This window comes from Argopecten irradians, chromosome 9 (assembly GCF_041381155.1).
Source record: "Argopecten irradians isolate NY chromosome 9, Ai_NY, whole genome shotgun sequence".
Classification (NCBI taxonomy): Eukaryota; Metazoa; Mollusca; class Bivalvia; order Pectinida; family Pectinidae; genus Argopecten; species Argopecten irradians.
Window position 1 is genome coordinate 36,927,905 of NC_091142.1, and position 27,382 is coordinate 36,955,286.

At 33.9% G+C, this 27,382-nt stretch overlaps 2 protein-coding genes across 4 annotated transcripts in view; one reads left to right on the forward strand and one right to left on the reverse strand.

The window, feature by feature from the left end:
• The window catches only part of LOC138332226 (transducin beta-like protein 2), a 42,738-nt gene extending 20,499 nt beyond the window's left edge, over window positions 1-22,239 (reverse strand). Inside the window, exons 1-12 of one of the 3 annotated variants that reach the window (XM_069280227.1) lie at window positions 21,986-22,143; window positions 20,433-20,645; window positions 19,394-19,445; window positions 19,034-19,096; window positions 18,249-18,357; window positions 15,845-15,944; window positions 15,425-15,511; window positions 14,859-14,994; window positions 7,576-7,625; window positions 6,814-6,996; window positions 5,776-5,959; window positions 1,988-4,223 (exon numbers count right to left, since the gene is read on the reverse strand). In XM_069280227.1, coding sequence (XP_069136328.1) covers window positions 4,169-4,223; window positions 5,776-5,959; window positions 6,814-6,996; window positions 7,576-7,625; window positions 14,859-14,994; window positions 15,425-15,511; window positions 15,845-15,944; window positions 18,249-18,357; window positions 19,034-19,096; window positions 19,394-19,445; window positions 20,433-20,645; window positions 21,986-22,112 — 1,359 coding nt within the window. In that variant the 5' untranslated portion in view covers window positions 22,113-22,143 and the 3' untranslated portion in view covers window positions 1,988-4,168. Of the gene's footprint in view, window positions 1-1,987; window positions 4,224-5,775; window positions 5,960-6,813; window positions 6,997-7,575; window positions 7,626-14,858; window positions 14,995-15,424; window positions 15,512-15,844; window positions 15,945-18,248; window positions 18,358-19,033; window positions 19,097-19,393; window positions 19,446-20,432; window positions 20,646-21,985 lie in introns of those variants that run through there. The other 2 variants (XM_069280228.1, XM_069280229.1) reach the window with 2 other exon arrangements.
• A 126-nt stretch (window positions 22,240-22,365) lies between these two features.
• On the forward strand, window positions 22,366-26,928 carry LOC138332227 (DNA polymerase delta subunit 4-like). The gene is made up of 4 exons (XM_069280230.1): window positions 22,366-22,585; window positions 23,921-24,037; window positions 24,793-24,904; window positions 25,944-26,928. The coding sequence occupies exons 1-4, from the start codon at window positions 22,483-22,485 to the stop codon at window positions 25,966-25,968; spliced, it is 357 nt and encodes a 118-aa protein (XP_069136331.1). The 5' UTR covers window positions 22,366-22,482; the 3' UTR covers window positions 25,969-26,928.
• The last annotated feature ends 454 nt before the right edge of the window (window positions 26,929-27,382 follow it).

Sequence of the window (27,382 nt, forward strand, 5' to 3'; positions counted from 1 at the left end):
GTCCGCCATTACACACTTTGGTCGAACTTCTTGAAGGATTTCAGCATCTATGTAATTGACCATTATATATATGTATTGATCATGACCTAACATAAAAATGACACTCTTGACACATAATATTTAAATAATTTATTTGAGTGCCATTTCTATGTTAGGTCGTTTAACTGTAATCTACTTTTAATGTAGGTTTCAGTACACTTATCAAGTCTCTAGACATCTCAAAAGACCCTATTTCAAGATTTTATAATATTTCACCCATTACCTCCTAAAATTAAATGATCAAATTAAAGTACATGTAATTAATTTAAGCAAATTTGTAAACTTTTAAAGGGACAATTCAGTCTAAGAGAACATTAAAATGTGTACATATATCGGAAACAAACCAGTTCTAATGGAAATTAGATCAGTCTTTTTTCTGTGATATGCCAGAAAAGCCCATGGTTGTGAAATGCGTGTGAAATGTTAAACTTGCTCGCTGTCCGCCATTACATATTGTGGTCGAACTTCTTGTATGCCGAACCCTGTCCCTTGCTCGTAAAGTAATGAACTTTTGGCTAGAACTGCTCAAATCGCTCTGACAGTATGTGTTTACCTTATTAGGTGAATTGTCTTGCCTAAAAAATCATTTTAAACCTTCTCAGTGGTTATGTAGTTCATTTGTTTAACGTGCGTGACTTTGGCTCGGGTATGGGTACAGAGTTAATATTGTACCTGCTTAATCGTATTGATCAACGATTTGATATTTCAACGATATTAATTAAAATACTTAACAATGTTGTAGAATTTGTCAATGTTTTACGTTATATGTTTCATAAGAAATGTAGAACAATACATTTATGCTATAGTTTGCTTATTGGTTATGTAAAAGAATTTGCCTGAGTGAATTGTCTCTTTAATTAGACACATATAAATACGATTGTATACCAGTTTGTTCAAATGATGGGTATTGTTTATTTCTCTGTCGGCGGTGGAGCATTGATCTCACATTTTTTTTTAATTCATAGTGGTATGCAAACTATGCGAATCCATGTATAAACCAATTCTCACAAAAGTTTGCAAAAAAAAAAAAAAATCATAACCCGATGAAACTTAAAAAAAAACCAAGCCAAGTGACACCAAGGCTTAGTCTGTGACTATTTTTTTCAGACAACATATAAATACAGTAAAATAGTTAAAACGTACGGATCCATTGATTTTTCATGGGATTATTTTTTTCAAATCGATACGTCAATGTTGGTATGAAAGCAAAGAAAAATTAATCATTCTACAATAGTAGATTTTTTATCCTTAAATTATACGGTTTACACAAACAATATTTGAAAATTTTAACTGATATTTGATAAATACCTTTCAGGATAATATTTTTTATTTTAATTCTCAGAAGTGAGAATTAAGACATGAGTGCCAGTATTTTTTTTTTGTGCGTGTGTCAAAACTCGTGCAAAATGTACCTTAATTCAGAATCATGCAAAACAGAGTGCATTTGGGGTTTAAAAATAATACGTTTGCATCAAAACAAAATACAATTTGCTTTGCACCAAAGCAAAATACGTTTGTTTTGTATGATTTGAATGTGGTTAACTTCTATCCACAGGACACCGCCTTCATTATTGAGTTACCACGTGTAGATATCACGGTATTTCTATAATGATGCGTCGAACTAATTTTCATTTGAAGTACCAGTGTAATGCCAACATAAATTGGTCAACCTTTGAAATGTCATATTTCCCATGACCTTGGGTAATATTGCCTATTTAATATCTGTGGTTGAATAGGTAACCCACATAATATAAATCCTTGGGTAGTCCTATAGCTATCTTCCGTAATCTTTAATCCGTGGCTAAATAAGTAACCCTATCTTTCGTATTTCGCAATTCGTGGGTAACCCTATCTTTCGTATTTCGTAATTCGTGGTTACGTAGGTAACCCTATCTTTCGTATGGTTTGAGTTCTTCTAAGAAAATACAAAAGGAATCAACACAAGCCAATCAATTTATATTTTATTTCGAATTGTGTTTGTAATTGCACTACAAACAGAATCCTCTCAATTAACTTACAAATTATCTAATGCATTTTAAAATGAATTATATAAACAAATCAGTTTAGAAAATAGTCTCATAATTAGTGTGGAAATTATTCTATGCAACTTTTTCTTTGAGCAATAAAAGATTTTTTTTCCATTTGAAATAATCCGTAAAATAAACATGTCATCATGCTTCAGACTTCAGACAGACAGCCAATCAACCCTGATTGCATCCTCGATACTCCAGGGGTTCCAATCACTTACGATCTCTTCACCCATGGACTATATGTCATAGCAAAACTGGAGGCAATAGAACAGGTAATTTAATCCTTTGATGCACATCAAAAGAGCCATATAACAGTACAATGTGGTTAACTGTGTGGCTTTGAAGTTGGACTTTGCTACCTCTGTTGTCTTCAAAGGAAACTGCTGGCCTGTGATTGGTTCAGATTTTTTCCTCTGAGCTGCCTTCGGTTTTACTATGAGATATTCCAGGGGGTGTTGAGATTGTAAGTGATCAGAACCCCTGGAGTATCGAGGATGGCTTGATTGTGACCTAGAATGTTCCTCTTATAATCTAAAACCAAACAGACGGCCATTCTTCAACTCTGATTTTGACCTAGAATTTTAATCTGTATGTAACACCATGACCCATTAAAGGTGAGAGCAAATATCTCAGGTGACAAATTAATATCAATCAAAAGATTATTACCAAATTATAACGAAATATGGAGCAATTGATGAAATTTCCTTGTAACTTGGCTAGTGTTTATAGACACGTCTGACTGTCTGTACATCATTATAGATATCATGGAACTTTAAAATTGATGAAATTCTATTTCAAAGTCAAAATGGTGAATATTTTGACACATGATCTGTGCGTCGCGCAATGCAATCAATCGTTGGACTCCAAAAATGTTTTTTTTTTATATACTTTCATAATTCATTTAAAATGATAACAATCTTATGACAATACATGCTTCCTCTTTTTTGTGAGCATTAGTAACCGTGTCATGGTATTCTTTTATATAACTTTGGTTTCAAATACGTACATGTATTTCATTTTTATATGAAAATATTATTTTAAATCTAAATGATGAGTCCATGGTGTAAACGAAACATATTGACAATAAGAATATATAAGACATACGTACATAGGTATATCTTATTTTCCTGCGCCAGATATTTCGCTCTTCGCACTAAATCGCTCGAGCGTTACTTCAAGTTTATTTAATGAATTCCTCTGGAAATGATTATGACTACCTTTTGTTGTTGATTATTTTTTTCTTCTAAAAGTAAATGATTGACCACAACTAACTTCTAGTTGTTGTTTTTTTCTGTGTAATATTCTACCAACTTTGCATAATACAGAGTTACATGCCTTGCAGGAATGTATCAATTGTGTGTCATTATTTTGTGGGCTAAAATGACGTCATTATCTCTGAACAATGTGATGTTACCTTCACAAACACATGGTGTTGCAATCAACACCTACTGGCAAGGGCAGGCAACTCTCTAACATACAAGGATGGAATATACATAATTAATATAACATCTCTATCTCTGAAGAGTTCTATTGCATTAATATAAAATGTAGAGAACTAACCATTTCAGTAACAAAATTTGAAGACTCGCCTTATTATTCAATGTGTACCCTGTCCCAACATAACCCTAACAATTAACTTGAGTCATTCAGTGAGGAAAATGTTGCATAAGATCTTATTCATTTGGTTAATATTCTTTTATTTTTTCTTTTATTTAGATATTTCAAAAAGCCTTTGATGGGATAAACTTTTACACAGTTTGTTAGTGACTTAATACGGAAGAATATTGAGCCTAAAAGAAACATGTATAAGGTTCAGCATTACAATTAGAAATGCTAACAGTTTATTAATCCCCAAATATATATATGCAGCAGACAAGATATTGAACACATTACAAGTATACAAAATAGGAAAATAAGTACCCGGTACAATGTCAAATCTTAATTCTCAGAGATCAAGGTAATGAAAGCTTGTTGCTGGAGAACTTGTCCCATAAATATCAACAAGAGGTGTAATGTTACTCCAAAATAGTCATTTTACAAAAATAGAGATGTGGAGCTTATAAGGAATGCTGCCATGTACAACACAGTCTGTCCCTCCATTATTTGCTGTTTGCGTGCCCATTGGACTCTCCAAGTATCTTAGCTAACGATGACCTGCAATTAAGATAAATGGATCTCTGGTAAAACGATAATATATGACTGAACATAATAAGTAAATTTAAACAAGCCTAAAATTACCAATAGTTTGCAGTCTTTGAATTATATTCCACTCTAACTGGTTCAAATTAAAATAGTTGGTGCAATTTGCCTAAGGATATATTCTTCTGAGGTTTCAGTCCCATTGAAGTCTCGTTTCGACAAAGATCAAAGAGGTTATGAGATTTTAAAATACAATTTATCAATATCTGTAGCAAGTTGCCAGATGCAAATTTTGTCAAAATTTACATTTCTATTTTTAGTAGATTTTTTTATACAGGGATTTTAAGATATGGACCATTTGGCGGCCATTTTGAAATTGTATCATTTTTTGCTTTGAGTAGACCCACAGTTTTACCTTTTTTACTGAAATTGTTTTTACTTAAACCCTCGCTGTGCCAGCATTTTTAGCTGTATCGAGCTAATTTTTGCTGTAAATCTTTACTAGGTTCGTGGTAATTAAAATATTTGGCAGTAATGCGTGAAATGATACACTTTTGTCACTTTAATTATACATTAATGGTAATTTGAGCACTTTTATTTTTTACTCTAAAAAACTGAAAAATAACAAATATTCAAATGGGGCAAAAAAGTAAGCCCACGGGCCCCCCATTTTTCTGCCTAATTTAGAAAGAACAACCCATTCCCTATTGATATGCAAAATATCAACGAATGTTTAATACCAGAACTTTTTCTATAAAGGGTTAAATTTGGCAAAAATGGCTGAAAATGGTGTATTTTGTAGCTCAAAATTAAGGGGTAGGGGTAGCATATGTTGTTATTCTGAGAAAAAATAAAAAGTCTATGCAATAGACGACTTTTTTCACAATTCGTATTTCCCGCTTTAGGCTTTATGTTTTTGTTCTTTGATTGGTCAGTTTATATCATGTGATCGTCATATACGTAACGCACATGCGCATATGTCATTCTTCGCTGACAGAAAAAATTGTAAGACGCCATTTTGTAAGACAAGAAATTTTGGAATTTCGTTCGTTTATAGTTTTATTAATCAAAACTGGTATATTTTTAAAGAAGACTACAGGAAATAAATTCTACAAACATCCATACATATCAAACATCTCATTAGGAAATTATGGCTTTAATCTCTTGTGTATATGGTCAAAACGGCAAAATTCTCATAAAATCCATTATTTTGTCAACTAGGTGTCTTTTTATGTCTTTTCTTTAATGGTATGAACTCCTATTTCCAAAAATATATATGAGAAAAAAAGTTTAATACAAGAAAATTTTGATTTCTCAGAGGAGTACATCCTTAAGTTTAAGTTGTATTGATTCATAAATTTACAGATAAGAGCCTTGTGCAACAGAAAACAAAAATTTGAGAGACTAGTAAAACTAGTCTTTTCATAAAGCCATGCTGCTCCCTCTCCTAGTGCAAAAATATTTTTTTCAAGTGTGAATGAGGTGAAATACATTTTAAGTGTAAGAAAATCAGACAATACTAAAAATTAGTAGAATAAGCGAAAAAAGTGGTGAACTTGTAGCATACCTAGCATCTGCTATCTGTAGACGGACACGGTCCCTCACCGCTGAAGAAGCCTTTTTCTCTTTCTCAATCAGATCCTGAATTGTTGCTCGATATCCAGTAACATTATGGAACACATGTACATGACGATCTCCAGCACTCACTAAATATTTATTTGTCGTGTCAAAGCTCAAATCTACCAAACCACCTGTAAGATAGTATTATAAAGTTACTCTAATACTCTAAACCAAATTTCTTTCTTGTGTGATTTATTTCGCGAATTTTGGGATCCAAGTAAATACCGGAAAGTTTCTATCCGCTAATTACCATCTGTATCGTATTTATTGATAAGGATTTCCATTTATGTTTTCAATCTGTGAATTTTAATCTTTGTGAACTTCTGATGAAATGAGAATCAAATGGTTGGGTAACTTCAATGAAATGATGGTACATGTACCATGGAAAGTACACACTGATATTCTAAAGAGATGTGCCAGATGCAATAAAGATCTTTGACAAACAGAATTTGATGCGTTTTAGTTTCTTTAATGTTTAAAAAAGTTTTATATATATTCCCCTTTAGGTTTATTTTGCTTTTTTTCATATAAAGAGTTATTTAAAAACTTGCTTGGTTTTGGTAGTCGAAGAAATCTGGAGTGCCTAGAGAAAAATACCAACTTGTGTAAAACAATTACCAACTCTGATAATTGTTTTACACAAGTTTAAAGGATTTTTAATTCACAACCAAGAAATGGAAGGCTTGTGGTTGTATGTTGGAACCCTTTCACCACTTGTATACAAGAGCCACAATTCTGTCTTTGCATGTTACAGAGTTAGCTCCCTTGCGGGTAGGTAGCGATTGTTGCGTCATTATTTTGTGAGCACAATTACGTCGTTTTCTCCAAAATGTATGACGTAATACTTGCAAACACATGACGTAACAATCAATACTTACTTGCAAGTGCAGATAATTCTGTAATATGCAAATTCGAAATACATAATCTCACAGTCATTGATTCAACAAATATTTATTGCTGATGAAAAACACTTTATAAAACTTACCTAAATGAATATTCTCTACACTATCTTCCTCTTCTGTTGTAATTGCATTATAAAATGTTATAGAGTTCTCTCCCCCTACTGCAACTGTCCTGCCATCTGGTGACAATGCTATGTGACAATGGCCGGAATAACTGATATTTCCTGTGTGTAGCAGATACGGATCCTGGTTCATCTCGTAGCGTACTACAATTGGAAAGAATTGTCAGACACTGCATAAACTTACACTGTTTGGAATTCATTTGGTGATAAGTGCAGGTAATGCTTTCGGCTATCATGAAATAATTACAGAATCTCAATTGAGGACAATATACAAAGAAGTAATATTCCAAAGAATTTGCAATGGAAACAATGGCTGGTTAATTCAGAGAAATACCAGGAGAAACCGCAAAAGAAAATCCATCTGCGTCTTCTACATCTAGAATCAATATAACTACGGATCACTTGATCTATAGCTTTTCTGCTTCTAGAAACTTTTCGGTCTATGAGCTGGAAGATTTTCTCGAAAGATATCATTCTGGAAAAGGAGACAAAATTATTTCCAGGAAAACTTTGAATGATTTCTTGTTCCAGAGAACGTTCAGGGGAAACACTGTTTGAATGGTTAGAGAAACTAAGTAGAAGACAATTTTATCAGCAAATCTATACTGAATCCTATGAAGATTGCTGTGATTAAATAGTATTACATTGTACATTAAAACTACCAACACATGAATGTAAAAGGAAGTCAAACATAATTCTATTGTGAACCGAGATATAACTTACCATTAGTATCCCAATACTTCCATGTTCCATCTTTAGATACTGATGCCATTCTGTAAATATAATTCAAACCATTTTTCAGTTATATATCTCTACCATTCATCCATTCATTTTGACAAAAAAGCAACAAATTTGTTTAAATACTATTTAAACTATAACACTGACACGTCAGAAAGGGCCCCTCACAATGTGCCGTACGATTGCAAAATGACTGTCACTGATGACAAGAGTACAAGAGATCCTAGAGGAATTTTCAAATATCAAATTCCAAGATGGCTGTCTGTCGGCCATTTTGTTGACTGATCAGATACAAAATGCAATATGTGTAACTAGGGCTGTAAGGCAACCTACCTATGAAATTTGAGAAAGATACCTTCCGTACTTTGTGAGAAATAGCAGTAAAAAACCTCAACTATCAAAATTCAAGACGGCGCCCATCTCATTGACTGATCAGTCCCAAAATGCAATATACACATCTAGGGCCCCAGGAAAACCTATATGGCATTTGAGACAGACCCCTGTCTAATTAATTTTACAAAATTTTAGATAACTCCATTCTTTACCTACATTGTACTTAAATATTTTATTTAAGATATAATTACAGCAAGTGAAAGCAAATATCATTTATCAGGTAATTAAGCTAAAGTCACCCTTTGAACATTTGGACCAAGAAGGTGTTTTACATGCCATTGAAAATGTTTAATTAGCTGCCACTTACCGAGTGGAATCATTGTTAAATGTTTAATTAGCTGTCACTTACCAAGTGGAATCATTGTTAAATGTTTAATTAGCTGCCACTTACCAAGTGGAATCATTGTTAAATGAAAATGTTTAATGAGCTGCCACTTACAGTGGAGTGGATTCATTGTTAAATGTTTAATTAGCTGCCACTTACCGAGTGGAATCATTGTTAAATGTTTAGTTAGCTGCCACTTACCGAGTGGAATCATTGTTAAATGTTTAGTTAGCTGCCACTTACCGAGTGGAATCATTGTTAAATGTTTAATTAGCTGCCACTTACCGAGTGGAATCATTGTTAAATGTTTAGTTATAGCTGCCACTTACCCAGTAGAATCATTGTTTAATGTTTAATTAACTGACACTTACGGAGTGGAATCATTGTTAAATGTTTAATTAGCTGCCACTTACCGAGTGGATTCATTGTTAAATGTTTAATTAGCTGCCACTTACCCAGTAGAATCATTGTTTAATGTTTAATTAACTGCCACTTACCGAGTGGAATCATTGTTAAATGTTTAATTAACTGCCACTTACCGAGTGGAATCATTGTTTAATGTTTAATTAGCTGCCACTTACCTAGTGGAATCATTGTTAAATGTTTAGTTAGCTGCCACTTACCGAGTGGAATCATTTTTAAATGTTTAATTAGCTGCCACTTACCGAGTGGAATCATTGTTAAATGTTTAGTTAGCTGCCACTTACCGAGTGGAATCATTTTTAAATGTTTAATTAACTGCCACTTACCGAGTGGAATCATTGTTTAATGTTTAATTAGCTGCCACTTACCGAGTGGAATCATTGTTAAATGAAAATGTTTAATGAGCTGCCACTTACTGAGTGGAATCATTGTAAATGTTTAGTTAGCTGCCACTTACCGAGTGGAATCATTTTTAAATGTTTAATTAACTGCCACTTACCGAGTGGAATCATTGTTTAATGTTTAATTAGCTGCCACTTACCTAGTGGAATCATTGTTTAATGTTTAATTAGCTGCCACTTACCAAGTGGAATCATTGTTAAATGAAAATGTTTAATGAGCTGCCACTTACTGAGTGGAATCATTGTTAAATGTTTAGTTAGCTGCCACTTACCGAGTGGAATCATTTTTAAATGTTTAATTAACTGCCACTTACCGAGTGGAATCATTGTTTAATGTTTAATTAGCTGCCACTTACCGAGTGGAATCATTGTTTAATGTTTAATTAGCTGCCACTTACCAAGTGGAATCATTGTTAAATGTTTAATTAACTGCCACTTACCGAGTGGAATCATTGTTTAATGTTTAATTAGCTGCCACTTACCAGTGGAATCATTGTTTAATGTTTAATTAACTGCCACTTACCGAGTGGAATCATTGTTAAATGTTTAATTAACTGCCACTTACCGAGTGGAATCATTGTTAAATGTTTAATTAGCTGCCACTTACCTAGTGGAATCATTGTTAAATGTTTAGTTAGCTGCCACTTACCGAGTGGAATCATTTTAAATGTTTAATTAGCTGCCACATTGTTAAATGTTTATTAGCTGCCATACCGAGTGGAATCATTGTTAAATGTTTAGTTAGCTGCCACTTACCGAGTGGAATCATTTTAAATGTTTAATTAGCTGCCACTTACCGAGTGGAATCATTGTTAAATGTTTAATTAGCTGCCACTTACCAAGTGGAATCATTGTTTAAATGTTTAATTAGCTGCCACTTACCAAGTGGAATCATTGTTAAATGTTTAATTAGCTGCCACTTACCGAGTGGAATCATTGTTAAATGTTTAATTAGCTGCCACTTACCAGTGGAATCATTGTTAAATGTTTAGTTAGCTGCCACTTAACGAGTGGAATCATTGTTAAATAAATGTTTAATTAGCTGCCACTTACGAGTGGAATCATTGTTAAATGTTTAATTAGCTGCCACTTACCAAGTGGAATCATTGTTAAATGTTTAATTAGCTGCCACTTACCGAGTGGAATCATTGTTTAAAATGTTTAATTGCTGCCACTTACCAAGTGGATTCATTGTTAAATGTTTAATTAGCTGCCACTTACCAAGTGGATTCATCGTTAAATGTTTAATTAGCTGCCACTTACCAAGTGGAATCATTGTTAAATGTTTAATTAGCTGCCACTTACCGAGTGGAATCATTGTTAAATGTTTAATTAGCTGCCACTTACCGAGTGGAATCATTGTTAAATGTTTAATTAGCTGCCACTTACCGAGTGGAATCATTGTTAAATGTTTAATTAGCTGCCACTTACCGAGTGGAATCATTGTTAAATGTTTAATTAGCTGCCACTTACCGAGTGGAATCATTGTTAAATGTTTAGTTAGCTGCCACTTACCGAGTGGAATCATTGTTAAATGTTTAATTAGCTGCCACTTACCGAGTGGAATCATTGTTAAATGTTTAATTAGCTGCCACTTACCAAGTGGAATCATTGTTAAATGTTTAATTAGCTGCCACTTACCAAGTGGAATCATTGTTAAATGTTTAATTAGCTGCCACTTACCGAGTGGAATCATTGTTAAATGTTTAATTAGCTGCCACTTACCGAGTGGAATCATTGTTAAATGTTTAATTAGCTGCCACTTACCGAGTGGAATCATTGTTAAATATTTAGTTAGCTGCCACTTACCGAGTGGAATCATTGTTAAATGTTTAAGTAGCTGCCACTTACCGAGTGGAATCATTGTTAAATGTTTAATTAGCTGCCACTTACCGAGTGGATTCATTGTTAAATGTTTAATTAGCTGCCACTTACCGAGTGGAATCATTGTTAAATGTTTAATTAGCTGCCACTTACCGAGTGGAATCATTGTTAAATGTTTAATTAGCTGCCACTTACCGAGTGGAATCATTGTTAAATGTTTAATTAGCTGCCACTTACCGAGTGGAATCATTGTTAAATGTTTAATTAGCTGCCACTTACCGAGTGGAATCATTGTTAAATGTTTAATTAGCTGCCACTTACCAAGTGGAATCATTGTTAAATGTTTAATTAGCTGCCACTTACCGAGTGGAATCATTGTTAAATGTTTAATTAGCTGCCACTTACCGAGTGGAATCATTGTTAAATGTTTAATTAGCTGCCACTTACCGAGTGGAATCATTGTTAAATGTTTAATTAGCTGCCACTTACCGAGTGGAATCATTGTTAAATGTTTAATTAGCTGCCACTTACCGAGTGGAATCATTGTTAAATGTTTAATTAGCTGCCACTTACCGAGTGGAATCATTGTTAAATGGTTTAATTAGCTGCCACTTACCGAGTGGAATCATTGTTAAATGTTTAATTAGCTGCCACTTACCGAGTGGAATCATTGTTAAATGTTTAATTAGCTGCCACTTACCGAGTGGAATCATTGTTAAATGTTTAATAGCTGCACTTACCAGTGGAAATGTTTAATTAGCTGCCACTTACCGAGTGGAATCATTGTTAAATGTTTAATTAGCTGCCACTTACCGAGTGGAATCATTGTTAAATGTTTAATTAGCTGCCACTTACCGAGTGGAATCATTGTTAAATGTTTAATTAGCTGCCACTTACCGAGTGGAATCATTGTTAAATGTTTAATTAGCTGCCACTTACCGAGTGGAATCATTGTTAAATGTTTAATTAGCTGCCACTTACCGAGTGGAATCATTGTTAAATGTTTAATTAGCTGCCACTTACTAAGTGGAATCATTGTTAAATGTTTAATTAGCTGCCACTTACCGAGTGGAATCATTGTTAAATGTTTAATTAGCTGCCACTTACCGAGTGGAATCATTGTTAAATGTTTAATTAGCTGCCACTTACCGAGTGGAATCATTGTTAAATGTTTAATTAGCTGCCACTTACCACCGAGTGGAATCATTGTTAAATGTTTAATTAGCTGCCACTTACCGAGTGGAATCATTGTTAAATGTTTAATTAGCTGCCACTTACCAGTGGAATCATGTGGAAATCATTGTTAAATGTTTAATTAGCTGCCACTTACCGAGTGGAATCATTGTTAAATGTTTAATTAGCTGCCACTTACCGAGTGGAATCATTGTTAAATGTTTAATTAGCTGTTACCAGTGGAATCATTTAGCTGCCATAAGTTTTAATAGCTGCCACTTACCGAGTGGAATCATTGTTAAATGTTTAATTAGCTGCCACTTACCGAGTGGAATCATTGTTAAATGTTTAATTAGCTGCCACTTACCGAGTGGAATCATTGTTAAATGTTTAATTAGCTGCCACTTACCGAGTGGAATCATTGTTAAATGTTTAATTAGCTGCCACTTACCGAGTGGAATCATTGTTAAATGTTTAATTAGCTGCCACTTACCGAGTGGAATCATTGTTAAATGTTAAATGTTTATTAGCTGCCACTTACCGAGTGGAATCATTGTTAAATGTTTAATTAGCTGCCACTTACCGAGTGGAATCATTGTTAAATGTTTAATTAGCTGCCACTTACCGAGTGGAATCATTGTTAAATGTTTAATTAGCTGCCACTTACCGAGTGGAATCATTGTTAAAATGTTTAGTTAGCTGCCACTTACCAAGTGGAATCATTGTTAAATGTTTAATTAGCTGCCACTTACCGAGTGGAATCATTGTTAAATGTTTAATTAGCTGCCACTTACCAAGTGGAATCATTGTTAAATGTTTAATTAGCTGCCACTTACCGAGTGGAATCATTGTTAAATGTTTAATTAGCTGCCACTTACCGAGTGGAATCATTGTTAAATGTTTAATTAGCTGCCACTTACCGAGTGGAATCATTGTTAAATGTTTAATTAGCTGCCACTTACCGAGTGGAATCATTGTTAAATGTTTAATTAGCTGCCACTTACCGAGTGGAATCATTGTTAAATGTTTAATTAGCTGCCACTTACCAAGTGGAATCATTGTTAAATGTTTAATTAGCTGCCACTTACCGAGTGGAATCATTGTTAAATGTTTAATTAGCTGCCACTTACCGAGTGGAATCATTGTTAAATGTTTAATTAGCTGCCACTTACCGAGTGGAATCATTGTTAAATGTTTAATTAGCTGCCACTTACCGAGTGGAATCATTGTTAAATGTTTAATTAGCTGCCACTTACCGAGTGGAATCATTGTTAAATGTTTAATTAGCTGCCACTTACCGAGTGGAATCATTGTTAAATGTTTAATTAGCTGCCACTTACCGAGTGGAATCATTGTTAAATGTTTAATTAGCTGCCACTTACCGAGTGGAATCATTGTTAAATGTTTAATTAGCTGCCACTTACCGAGTGGAATCATTGTTAAATGTTTAATTAGCTGCCACTTACCGAGTGGAATCATTGTTAAATGTTTAATTAGCTGCCACTTACCGAGTGGAATCATTGTTAAATGTTAATTAGCTGCCACTTACCGAGTGGAATCATTGTTAATGTAAATGTTTAATGTTATTAGCTGCCACTTACCGAGTGGAATCATTGTAAATAAATGTTTAATTAGCTGCCACTTACCGAGTGGAATCATTGTTAAATGTTTAATTAGCTGCCACTTACCGAGTGGAATCATTGTTAAATGTTATAGCTGCCACTTACAGTGGAATCATTGTTAAATGTTATTAGCTGCCACTTACCGAGTGGAATCATGTTAATGAAAGTTTAAATGTTAGAGCTGCCACATACCGAGTGGAATCATTGTTAAATGTTTAATTAGCTGCCACTTACAGTGGAATCATTGTTAAATGAATGTTGCCACTTACCGAGTGGAATCATTGTTAAATGTTTAATTAGCTGCCACTTACCGAGTGGAATCATTGTTAAATGTTTAGTTAGCTGCCACTTACCGAGTGGAATCATTGTTAAATGTTTAGTTAGCTGCCACTTACCGAGTGGAATCATTGTTAAATGTTTAGTTAGCTGCCACTTACCGAGTGGAATCATTGTTAAATGTTTAGTTAGCTGCCACTTAGAGTGAATCATTGTAAATTATTAGCTGCCACTTACCGAGTGGAATCATTGTTAAATATTTAGTTAGCTGCCACTTACCGAGTGGAATCATTGGTAAATGTTTAGTTAGCTGCCACTTACCGAGTGGAATCATTGTTAAATGTTTAGTTAGCTGCCACTTACCGAGTGGAATCATTGTTAAATGATTAGTTAGCTGCCACTTACCAAGTGGAATCATTGGTAAATGTTTAGTTAACTGCCACTTACCAAGTGGAATCATTGTTAAATGTTTAATTAGCTGCCACTTACCAAGTGGAATCATTGTTAAATGTTTAGTTAGCTGCCACTTACCGAGTGGAATCATTGTTAAATGTTTAATTAGCTGCCACTTACCGAGTGGAATCATTGTTAAATGTTTAGTTAGCTGCCACTTACCAAGTGGAATCATTGTTAAATTAAAATGTTTAATTAGCTGCCACTTACCGAGTGGAATCATTGTTAAATGTTTAATTAGCTGCCACTTACCGAGTGGAATCATTGTTAAATGTTTAGTTAGCTGCCACTTACCAAGTGGAATCATTGTTAAATGTTTAATTAGCTGCCACTTACCAAGTGGAATCATTGTTAAATGTTTAGTTAGCTGCCACTTACTTAGTGGAATCATTGTTAAATGAAAAGCTGTACACTCCAGCACTGTGTCCCTTGAGTTCAAACGCCCTCTTGGTATCTATATAATCTCCACTTTTACTGAAGCCTACCTCCCATACCTTTACATCTGGTGTAAAGCCTGTTAACAACACCAGAAACACATCAGATAAATACAGTAAAACTTAAATAAATATCAAATCAATTTTGAAATATTTTCCTGGCGTTTAGATTTATTGGATTTTAGAAGAAACATGAATATAGCGAAAACAAAAACCCTGCACAAATAATTTAGTCTGCCAGAAGTTGTGAAGTAACAGTAGTTGTGATTTAGAAAATAAATTTTGCATCTGATGAAACACATTATTTCCACTTAAACAAAACAACACCATCATGAAATTTTCATCAGTAGCTCTAGACATTCGGAAATCTTGATGCAAAGTAGAATATGCACACCATCACAACTGTTCCGTCATGACTTCTGGTTGGGTCCCAGTACAGTATACCATAGACCTTAAAGACTATTTATAGATAATGGTAAGGTTAGATGGACAGATAAACAAACATTTTACCTGAAGAGGCGACAAATCGTCCACATGGTGAGACGCAGGCAAACGAGTTGTTCACCTGATGTGTGTCTAGTGTCTCCAGAACTTCACCTGTGAGGTAAGTAGTGAAATATTTTATTAGAATCAATTCATGTACATGTAATGAAATTAAATATATATTCCGACCTTGAATATATAGACAGAGAATCTCTGAATTAAATATGAGTCCATATAAATTGAGTAAGAGTTTATGAATGGCAAAATAGTCAGAGAAAATCTGTATCCCAGTCTCGGTCACTAATTTAAAACATAAACTTCTGGTTAGGTTTTATCATCAAAATCTCAAATTGATTTTCAAATATTATTTTGGTACGTACATCAAATAATCAATAAATACCAAATTATCAATCATATCTTGATAAGTTGAAAATTGTAGATATTCACCTTTGATGGTCCAAATAATAATAGTCGTATCACTTCCACACGACATGACATACTTCCCGTTACTTGCTATACCTATATTTATGATATCGGCTTGGTGTTTCTGAAATGACAATGTAAACATGTTTGTACCGTAAATTCCTGGGAAAACATATGCGGAAGCATGGTGAAACTTTGATTTATGCAAACATTCAATTTAAATGCATAATGTTAATTAAAAAGAATACAAGAGGCCCATGGGCCTTAACGGTCATCTGACTATTAGTACAATACAACATAGTCATTTAAAGATTTTAGCCTATTTGACCCCTATGACCTTGAATGAAAATCAAGGTCATTCATTTGAACAAACTTGGTAGCCCTTCATCCCAGCAAGCGACAGGCTTAATATCAGGTCTCTAGGCCTCTTAGTTATTCACAAGATTTTGTTTAAAGGATTTTAGCCTATTTGACCCCTGTGACCTTGAATGAAGGTCAAGGTCATTTATTTGAACAAACTTGCTAGCCCTTCATCCCAGCATCCTACAGGCCCAATATCAGTACCCTAGGCCTTCTGGTTCTTGAGAAGAAGTCGTTTAGAGATTTTAGCCTTTTTGACCCTTGTGACCTTGAATGAAGGTCAAGGTCATTCATTTGAACAAACTTGGTAGCCCTTCATCCCAGCATGTCACAGGCCCAATATCAGTACCCTGGGCCTTCTGGTTCTTGAGAAGAAGTCGTTTAAAGATGTTAGCCTTTTTGACCCCTTTGACCTTGAATGAAGGTCAAGGTCATTTATTTGAACAAACTTGGTAGCCCTTCATCCCAGCATCCTACAGGCCCAATATCAGGTCTCTAGACCTCTTAGTTATTCACAAGAAGTTGTTTAAAGGATTTTAGCCTATTTGACTCCTTTGACCTTGAATGAAGGTCAAGGTCATTCATTTGAACAAACTTGCTAGCCCTTCATCCCAGCATGTCACAGGCCCAATATCAGTACCCTGGGCCTTCTGGTTCTTGAGAAGAAGTTGTTTAAAGAATTTAGCCTTTTTGACCCCTTTGACCTTGAATGAAGATCAAGGTCATTCATTTGAACAAACTTGGTAGCCCTTCATCCCAGCATCCTACAGGCCCAATATCAGTACCCTAGGTCTTCTGGTTCTTAAGAAGTTGTTTAAAGGATTTTATCCTATTTGACCCCTGTGACCTTGAAGGAAGGTCAAGGTCATTTATTTGAACAAACTTGGTAGCCCTTCATCCCAGCATGTCACAGGCCCAATATCAGTACCCTGGGCCTTCTGGTTATTGAGAAGAAGTCGTTTAAAGATTTTAGCCTTTTTTAACCCTTTGACCTTGAATGAAAGTCAAGGTCATTCATTTGAACAAACTTGGTAGCCCTTCATCCCAGCATGTCACAGGCCTAATATCAGTACCCTGGGCCTTCTGGTTCTTGAGAAGAAGTTGTTTAAAGAATTTAGCCTTTTTGACCCCTTTGACCTTGAATGAAGATCAAGGTCATTCATTTGAACAAACTTGGTAGCCCTTCATCCCAGCATCCTACAGGCCCAATATCAGGTCTCTAGGCCTCTTAGTTATTCACAAGAAGTTGTTTAAAGGATTTTAGCCTATTTGACCCCTGTGACCTTGAATGAAGGTCAAGGTCATTCATTTGAACAAACTTGGTAGCCCTTCATCCAAGCAACCTACAGGCCAAATATGAGTACCCTGGGCCTTCCGGTTATTGAGAAGAAGTCGTTTGAATGAAAAGTTTACGGACGGCGGACGACGACGGACGGTGCATGATGACAATAGGTCATCCTGACCCTTTGGGTCAGATGACCTAAAAATGGAAAATTCGGTCCAACAAAAACGTTTTAATACTGTTAACTAACTGATTTTTGTGGTGACTTATTTTCATGTTTTCATGCACAATGCCATTTTCACAACAATTTACTTTCACAATTTACAGGTAAACGCTCTATGGTTTTTATAGTTGAACCTTTTTGGCAGCGAATACTTTTGGCAAATTGTACTCTCCTGCGAAATATGCGAAAACATTTTCAGGTACACACGAAAATGAGTTAGTTTAATGACATTCAACTGTTTTTGCATATTTGTAGACACAACAATCAAAAGATATGTATGTATTGTCCTCTTTTTCTGAAAATATTTGAAGCTTTAATCCAAAGTACATGTACCTTTTAATACTTATTCTAAGTATCTGTTAGCAATGCAATTAAAAACAATAGAACGTTTTCATGTAGAACATACGAACATTTCGTATCCAAGATTACAACTTTGGTCCTGAATATTGATTTTTTCTTCTCTCACTTTAAATCATCAATGATTAATGTTGCAATCCTCTTGCCTCTATAACCAGTGTAAATGTTATTGTAAATCACACTAATGATGAAGAACGCTAGATTACCTTGGGGAAGTCAAAGGCGGACGTGATATTGCCAGGAGAGCCGTCATCTTTCTTGCCTATCCTGTAGACTCGAAGGGCATTTTCATTTGCCAAGCTTACAATGAAGGCTCTGAAACAATAATTTAAGAATAGAGAAGTTTAATTTTTATGATACAATACAATAAACTATATTCAGTTTGTTGTACACAATGTATATAAAAATTTAAAGATGCTCCACCGCCGACAGAGCATAAATGATATTCATTATTTGAACAATAATGTAATGTAATTAGTGTATTATCGTGTATATATATGTCTAATTAACACAAACAATAATATAATTTATTTTGCCGTTGGTGCATGCGCAATCAGTACTCCATTCCATATAGGATATAGTGCAACGGATTTTTTTCGGGATGCAATTAATTTTTTTTCATATTATTAACTTGAAGTAAAATTAGAAGCTCAAACTTTTCAATGTTGGTAATGGTGAAGAGTAAGTAACTTTTGTAACTGAAGAAAATTACTAAATCGTCTACTCCTGTTTTTGATAGGGAAAAAATACCATTTATCGGCGGTGGAGCATCTTTAAGAGATGTCTATGACACATATTAAAAATAATCTTTTCAAATTTTGGCTAAAGCTAAATAATAACCAATCCATTAAGTAGAAATAGTTTTGAAAATCAGTCATTCAGATAAAAACAGGTATTAAAGTGTAACAAGATAAAATTAATGTTGCCTTTTTTAATTTTTATTTTTAATATATTTTCCATGAAGTTTCATAAAGCACCGTGGTAAACATACTTAGTATCTGGGCTAAATTTAACTCTTGTGCCATGATCCAGTTCTACAATTCCTTTGATAAATCTGAAATGAAAAAAGTTACCTGTGTAATAAAACAATAGTTGATAGTATAAATACAAATGAAGCACAATATGTATGATAGATCAAATTGTTTCTGTTTTTTACAAAATATACAAAAATATTTTGTAACTTTCTGTAGCTGATGATGAAAGAAAATTACTTCTTAATGGTAAATCATCTAGATTAAGTGTTGGCTGTGTAAAAAAAATGAAGATAAACAGCTAGGGAAAGTTCAACACAGGAAAGATCAACAGAAGAAATATAAACAGAGGAAAGGTAAAGAAAATTTACTGTACATACTTGTGCTCCTTCTGGTTGAAATCTTTGGTACTCCATAACATCACACAACGATCTGTTTAACAAATACCGAGACAAATGTAATGTTACAGTTGAGAAAGAAATAATAGATTAAGGTTCAAATGCAGTCAAACTTACGGCTATTTGTTGATAATTCTGGTCACAGTGGTCAACACAATTTCATTTATGATAGAATTAGCCTTATACAGCTACAGCTGTACTTCAGATTTTACCAGACATGTTGTGGACAAAATGTCTATAAAAATCAGTCAGCCATATTGAACTCTTTCTGTACTCATATAGCACATTAATTTGTCATAGTAAACATACATATGCGTTCCTTCCTTTGAGATGCATTAATTATAATATACAATTATGGCTCTCTGTGGAGGGAAATATCTAGAATTGTCTCCCTGGAAGAGTTATTGTCTCGAGGGCAAATAGAGACAATAACTCTTTCCAGGGAGATAATTCTAGATGTATCCCAATACAAAGGGACATAATTATTTTATTATACTGAACAAAATTGAAAGCAAAAACTTTTTGGTAAAAGAACTTGTGAAGATATTTCCTAACATTGCTAAATTCGTTGGGCTGCAAAATAATAAGCAACAGTGTTGCCATTGTTGGTTGACGTTGCAGATGACGTCAACTTTCGGCCACGTACGGAGCTTCCAAGGAGTTATTTCCCTTTGGGTTATTTCACTCAGGGTTTTTTCAGGGGTTATTTCCATGCGGTTATTTCCCTCGCCTTCCAATTCCAGTGAAATATCTTACTTATTCAATGCCATGTGATCAAGTTTAATCCAATCAGTACATTCTAAATGACAGTGAAGGATAATAATATTATGTCATAATTTAGATGTAAAAGACGTAATATATGGGATACAATGCTGATTTTATCATTCAATCCATGGGATGGGTGCGTTTACATAACTTCAACTTATTCAACAGGAGAGGGAAAGGGTATTAATTATAGCAAATATGGTATAAGTACCTGGGTAGTTTCAAAATTTGAAAATAAGATCATTACATGTATTACCTTCAGCAGTTGTGATGAGATATTTGCTGTTTGGACTAAAGTCTATGCCCAAAATGGCACTGCTGTTCCCTTTCAGAGTACTGGCATGCCAGGGGTGGTTCACTTGGACTTGTTGAGGTTTCTTTGAGCGAATATTCAGCTTGGATTTCTTTGAGCTTTTTTCTTGTTTTACAGGTTCTGTTTTGGCTTTACTTGCTTGATCTTCACCTTCATCTGAGGAGTGTAATTCAAGATTCATAATTTCATGTACATTTTGTATGTATGTAAATGTTTAAAAAAGCAATATCTATATTAAGATAAAAATAATAATATACAAGTAATGTCCATCTATTAATTTGAAATGAAAAAAGTAGAGCTATTCAACAGTGTCATATAAAATTTTGACTGCTCATGAAATATCCATCCCCTTATTTTTAAATTTTACTCTCAACAGAAGAGAAGAAAATGTAGCGGCCAGACCAGGATTCAAACCTGAGACCTCCAAACTGACCAGCTGAATGCTCTACTGACTGCCTGGTCATCGATGATTGATCTAGTCAGAATCATATATACGTAGAAATTGGCAACTCCTTCTATGTCTTTGTTGACAGGCTTTTGTTGACAGGCAGAGGGACCTCTGGTTTATAGGCATTTTCCCTTGGCTAACTACTTTTAAGTGTGTTCTTTTAAACATGATATTTTTACATCAACACAAAGTTTAAACATTATATCACGGTTTGATGTGATCAGTTTTCCTGATTGATGTTGTTTCATATGATTTTCAATAGCATGAAAATAAGCAATTTTACCTTGTTTTACGAAAATCTGACATTCAAAACTGGAAGTCCATTTTGTTTTATTAATATGTAAGTTCAAATATTATTTTTTCTATCCAAAAACATACTCAAACCATATGAAAATTACTAAACTTTTATAAGATATCAAAGATATTCTGCTGTATTTAACTATTTAAGAGTTCATCTAAAAACCTCGAAGCACATACAGAGATTGTAATAATGGTGGAGTTGCCAATCTCTATGTATACATATGTTTCTGATCTAGTCCAATCCCGCTACATAAGGATAGAAAATTGCAAAAACTTCACTTCTTTAAAGTTCATCCAAAATATATAGACTAATAGAGGGAACCATTCCATCTGGAATGGCCCTCATTCATAGAAAACCCAGCACAAACTGTGGGTGCATAGAAAAATAAATTTTCATGATATCCATTTCAATCAATTTGAGAACAAAATTCAATGTTTTGTGCTGTTTACATTTTGAAATTGAAATATATTCATTTTACTCAATAGGCCTAATAAACTCCCCAATTTTGTGGAAATGTTTGAATTTTGTGATTTCCTCAATGTACAGTCTGAAGTGATTTATCAAATATCAAGGTGCATGCTGCAATAATCAGTTACATTTTGGGGAATATCTTGTCATAAACAGTTTAATTCGGGAGACGTTGCAGTTGCAACATCCACATGTAATCCCACAACCGGTAAGTTACGCGTCTGCTTTTCCTTCTGTCAAGTAAGTATCGTAACAGTTTTTGTTAATTGATATACGCACCTTGCTTTTGTTCTTTGGTATCTTTTTTCCAAACACTGCAAAGTAGAACCAGTAACAGTACTACAGCGCCAACTGCAGCAGTTACAGCGAGAGCCGGTACAGAGGAAGGTTCAGTCATATCCGCCATGATGCTGAGGTGTACTTTATAATTTTGGGTTTCTCTGGGGTTATTCCTAGAGAGTATGAAAAGGTCCGACGCATTCCGAGTTTTACTTTCATTTTCGCAGATTTTGTAACATATATTGTGAGAAAATATAATCTCTGTCATCGAGCAAAATAATTACAATATTATTTTTATATAACTATACTAATATAAATTATTCTGTATGTGGCTTTACTATGCACCAAGAAAAACCAAAATAGTATGTAACTTTCGTTCCGTAATAATTCATGACAGAACCCGAGTCTGAAAGATTGCACTGTCAGCAAAAACAAAACAAGCGTCGTCTTGTAGGAATAAGTCTTGTGAGGTCCAGTGTTTCCAGTGTTTAACAGCAATGTCGAATTCAAAATTTATTTCAGATGCGTTTAAATATGTCAAGAGACCATCTGCGAATCAAGTATTAAAGCGATCGGATCATGTCAGTTATAAGGATGATGGTATGTATCCATAAAACAAACTGTCACCACCACCACCCACCACCCTCGGAAACCACTGTGTCAAACTCCACTCATCCTCGATACTCAGGGGTTGCTATCACTGACGTAATATCCACCCTTAACTATCTCATACTAAAACTGAAGGCAGCTCATGAGAAAAACACTGACCAATCACAGGCCTGTAGAGGCTTTCTTTGAAGATTACAGAGAGTGACATCAAACCCAGTTTCACTATCATATAAAATGTACAGTTGTTTAGCCAGTTCCTAATATGTTTCCTTATCAGTGTATAAACAGTAGTCTGACATTGGAAAGATCTTGGACAAGTTCGAAAATCAGCTTGATTCGACTCTTACTGAATTGCCCTTTGCAATAATAATTATTGAACCTTGTGAACATAATGATGTGAGTTAATATGCACCAGTCTCAAAATGGACCTATTAGATCTACGTTACAATTTCATGAAAAAAAGACATCAGTTGTCTAGTAAATGACATAACTAATTTTTATCAAATATCATGTGACCATTAAGGCCCATGGGCCTCTTGTTTAGGCCAAAAAAATAATATGTCTGTTTAGGGTTACCCGACCAACCCTAATTTTTTTCCAACTTTTCTACGAAAACAAAATTCAATTAAAATAGAAATGATTTTGATTTTACTTTGAATTTATTTTGGCCTTTTATTTCGGATTATTAATATACTAGCTTTATACCGTTTTTCCTCATTATGAATTAAAATGAAGTCTGAAACATTGTAAAAAAATCTCTTATTATAGAATGTATGTACCTTGTACATAAATATGGTACAGTATATCATTGTAGCAGAATAATTCATTTCCAAGCAAATTTTCAACGCTACAGTAAATATCAGTTCTTTGATGACAGACAGAACATTTCTGACAGGATGTATGATATTATTTGTTCTACTTTTATCATTTAGCAGAAACTAGATAGAAATGCATGAGTCAATGACACCATGAATCTCAACTTTATTTTCAGGGACAATCCAATATCAATAATGACCTCTTTCTACACATTTTAAACTTAAATGATCTTGACAAGGTTCATAGCAAACTTTTTCTTGAGTTCCATTGTATACATATTTTAAGATAATGTTTAAAATGAAATTTAATTAAGTGAGAAAATGAAGGCTGTAGTTCAGAAGGGGAAGATGGTCAGTATGCTATGACCAAGTTGTTCACCTAATCAACTTCAAACAGCTTATAAATAATGCGGCTTTTTGCATCATGGCATGAAAAGCAAAAAGAAAATTGACATTTTGCCTTTGAATTAATTGATTGATGTGATAAGAAAAGTTTGTTCTTTTTTTAAAGGTAACACCCCATCATCGAGTAAAGCAGACGTCAGACAACCAACACTGGGCCACGGAAAAAGTGAAAAAGATTTCCTTCGTGAATTTGACATGAATCTTGAATTTGGACCCTGTATTGGTAAATATTTATGCATATATCCAATAATATATACCTGCACACTTGATTTGACAGTCCTTTGTTTTTTCCTGAAACAATATCACTAATTTATATAGTTTTTCAATATATATAAATAATCAAATAATCAAAAATTTTGAAATACAAAATAACATTGAGGCTGTACAGTTGTCTATCTAGAACTATATTGCCTGTCACACATGCGATATAATTTTACGTGAATTCCACATGAACCGGGGCAAAAAAGTGAAATTCATATGAAAATGTAACTTCAAATAATACTGATAAAATGAGGATGAAAAAATGAACAGAAAGAAAAACATACGAGATTGCAGTCTCATCACACTACATGTGTTTTAAAGAACAATACACTGTACATGTAATTAATGTTTTTATGAAAAAAAAATATTATGGAAATTTCATACATGATATTGGTATAAAGAAATATTGCCTGTGTACCATGAGTCTTCTTTAATTAAAGTCTATAGACACAGTGATGTAGTTATAGTCTGTAAACCAGTAACTAATGCGACTGAGGTCAGATCATGTATATCAAAATAATCATTTGAAAAATACTACAGTACACTGCAGAGATCTGGTCCCTTCAAAAATTGTACTTATCATGAAAGAGCCAAAACTAGAAAGTTACCAGTAAATAAAAGTGTATGATTCTTTAATTTGCCAGTCTCAGTTCTTTTGATGTGAACATTAATTTGGTTATTAATTGATGCATTAAACAGGTATTTTAATGATCACAGGTATAACTCGCCTGGAGAGATGGGAGAGGGCACACAGACATGGCCTTGAACCACCCCCGGAGGTTAAGGAACTGGTGACCAGGCACGCTGACGACCCTAAATATACAGAATGGTATGTAAGAGCAATTACCTGGTATAATGTATACCAAAAGGTGTAATACCAGGGCCGGGTGTTAAAAGGATGAGAAGCTTCATTTAATTTCATTTATCATTCGCTGCAAAATTTGTGATTTTATCTACAGAAAAATCAGCAAGTTGGTAAAAAGGGAGTTCTAAGAATCTTATAAAATTTTGTAAAATTTGTATTTACCAGAAATTATTTTATAAAATTTTGTAAAATTTGTATTTACCAGAAATTATTTTATCTTGATTTAAAAATTGTCATTAAACTGTGATTACCAGGTATCCTAATAATCACCTTTTGAACAACTTGGCCCACTTCATTTCATGTTTTACTGAAGTCACAACTTAGTAAGATGGTTTCATGCAGTTTGTTAGTTATTTTTGTGCCTGGGCAATTGAAATAAAGGCCTCAAAACGGGGGAGGGGCGCTTATAGGGACATGGGCGCTTATTGGGTCGAATACGGTATATATACATTATAGTTTAGTTGTTGATATGTTGATGAAGCCAAAGTTTGATTGTTTCAGTGGTTCTCTGGAATCCATTCTTTAGCAAAGTTCAAAATGGGTTGATCAGTTTTAATTTGAAGAAACTGATTTTTACATTGATTCTATAATTTGGATTTATATTTTATTGTCTATTGCAGTGTATGGAATGACGATATTTTATTGTCTATTGCAGTATATGAAAAGAAGATATTTTATTGTCTATTGCAGTGTATGGAATGACAATATTTTATTGTCTATTGCAGTGTATGGAATGACGATATTTTGTTGTCTATTGCAGTATATGAAAAGAAGATATTTTATTGTCTATTGCAGTGTATGGAATGACAATATTTTATTGTCTATTGCAGTGTATGGAATGACGATATTTTATTGTCTATTGCAGTGTATGGAAAGACGATATTTAATTGTCTATTGCAGTGTATGGAATGACGATATTTTATTGTCTATTTCAGTGTAGGGAATGATGATATTTTATTGTCTATCACAGTGTATGGAATGACGATATTCTATTGTATTGCAGTGTGTGGAATGATTATGTAATCTGAGATATCAATCGAAATGAAGGAAATGTTTACATCCAATGACATGGGCAGATGAGCTTTGCTGAGAGATGAGTATCTAACTATGTGACCTCTCAAGAGAAACTTAATTATGTGGACAGAAGGCAGTGGGACCAGATAACGATGTCAGATATTCTTTGAAGGATGGATTGAAGTAACAAGCATGTGGAGAATACTAGACGGGAAAGGATAAATTGGAAATGCTGCAAGGGAAATGGGGAATACTGGTGGGAATTACTACAGCTGAATTACTACAACTGCTGAAAGGGAAATTGGACATAATAATGGGAAATGCTACATGGGAAATGTGCTGCAAGGGAAATGAGAAATATTACTGGGAAATATTACAAGGAGATGGGTAATACTATATGGGACATACTTTTGCAAGTATTTATTAAAAAAAATATTTAAAAAAAAAAACAACATGAAGGAGATAGTCTACCTGTAATCTGTGAAGTCATCATTTAGAGAATGTAATCTGTGAAGTCATCATTTAGAGAATGTAATCTGTGAAGTCATCATTTAGAGAATGTAATCTGTGAAGTCATCATTTAGAGAATGTAATCTGTGAAGTCATCATTTAGAGAATGTAATCTGTGAAGTCATCATTTAGAGAATGTAATCTGTGAAGTCATCATTTAGAGAATGTAATCTGTGAAGTCATCATTTAGAGAATGTAATCTGTGAAGTCATCATTTAGAGAATGTAATCTGTGAAGTCATCATTTAGAGAATGTAATCTGTGAAGTCATCATTTAGAGAATGTAATCTGTGAAGTCATCATTTAGAGAATGTAATCTGTGAAGTCATCATTTAGAGAATGTAATCTGTGAAGTCATCATTTAGAGAATGTAATCTGTGAAGTCATCATTTAGAGAATGTAATCTGTGAAGTCATCATTTAGAGAATGTAATCTGTGAAGTCATCATTTAGAGAATGTAATCTGTGAAGTCATCATTTAGAGAAAATCTGTGAAGTCATCATTTAGAGAATGTAATCTGTGAAGTCATCATTTAGAGAATGTAATCTGTGAAGTCATCATTTAGAGAATGTAATCTGTGAAGTCATCATTTAGAGAATGTAATCTGTGAAGTCATCATTTAGAGAATGTAATCTGTGAAGTCATCATTTAGAGAATGTAATCTGTGAAGTCATCATTTAGAGAATGTAATCTGTGAAGTCATCATTTAGAGAATGTAATCTGTGAAGTCATCATTTAGAGAATGTAATCTGTGAAGTCATCATTTAGAGAATGTAATCTGTGAAGTCATCATTTAGAGAATGTAATCTGCGAAATCATCATTTAGAGAATGTAATCTGTGAAGTCATCATTTAGAGAATGTAATCTGTGAAATCATCATTTAGAGAAAATTATTTTCTGTTGTTTTAAAACTAATGTT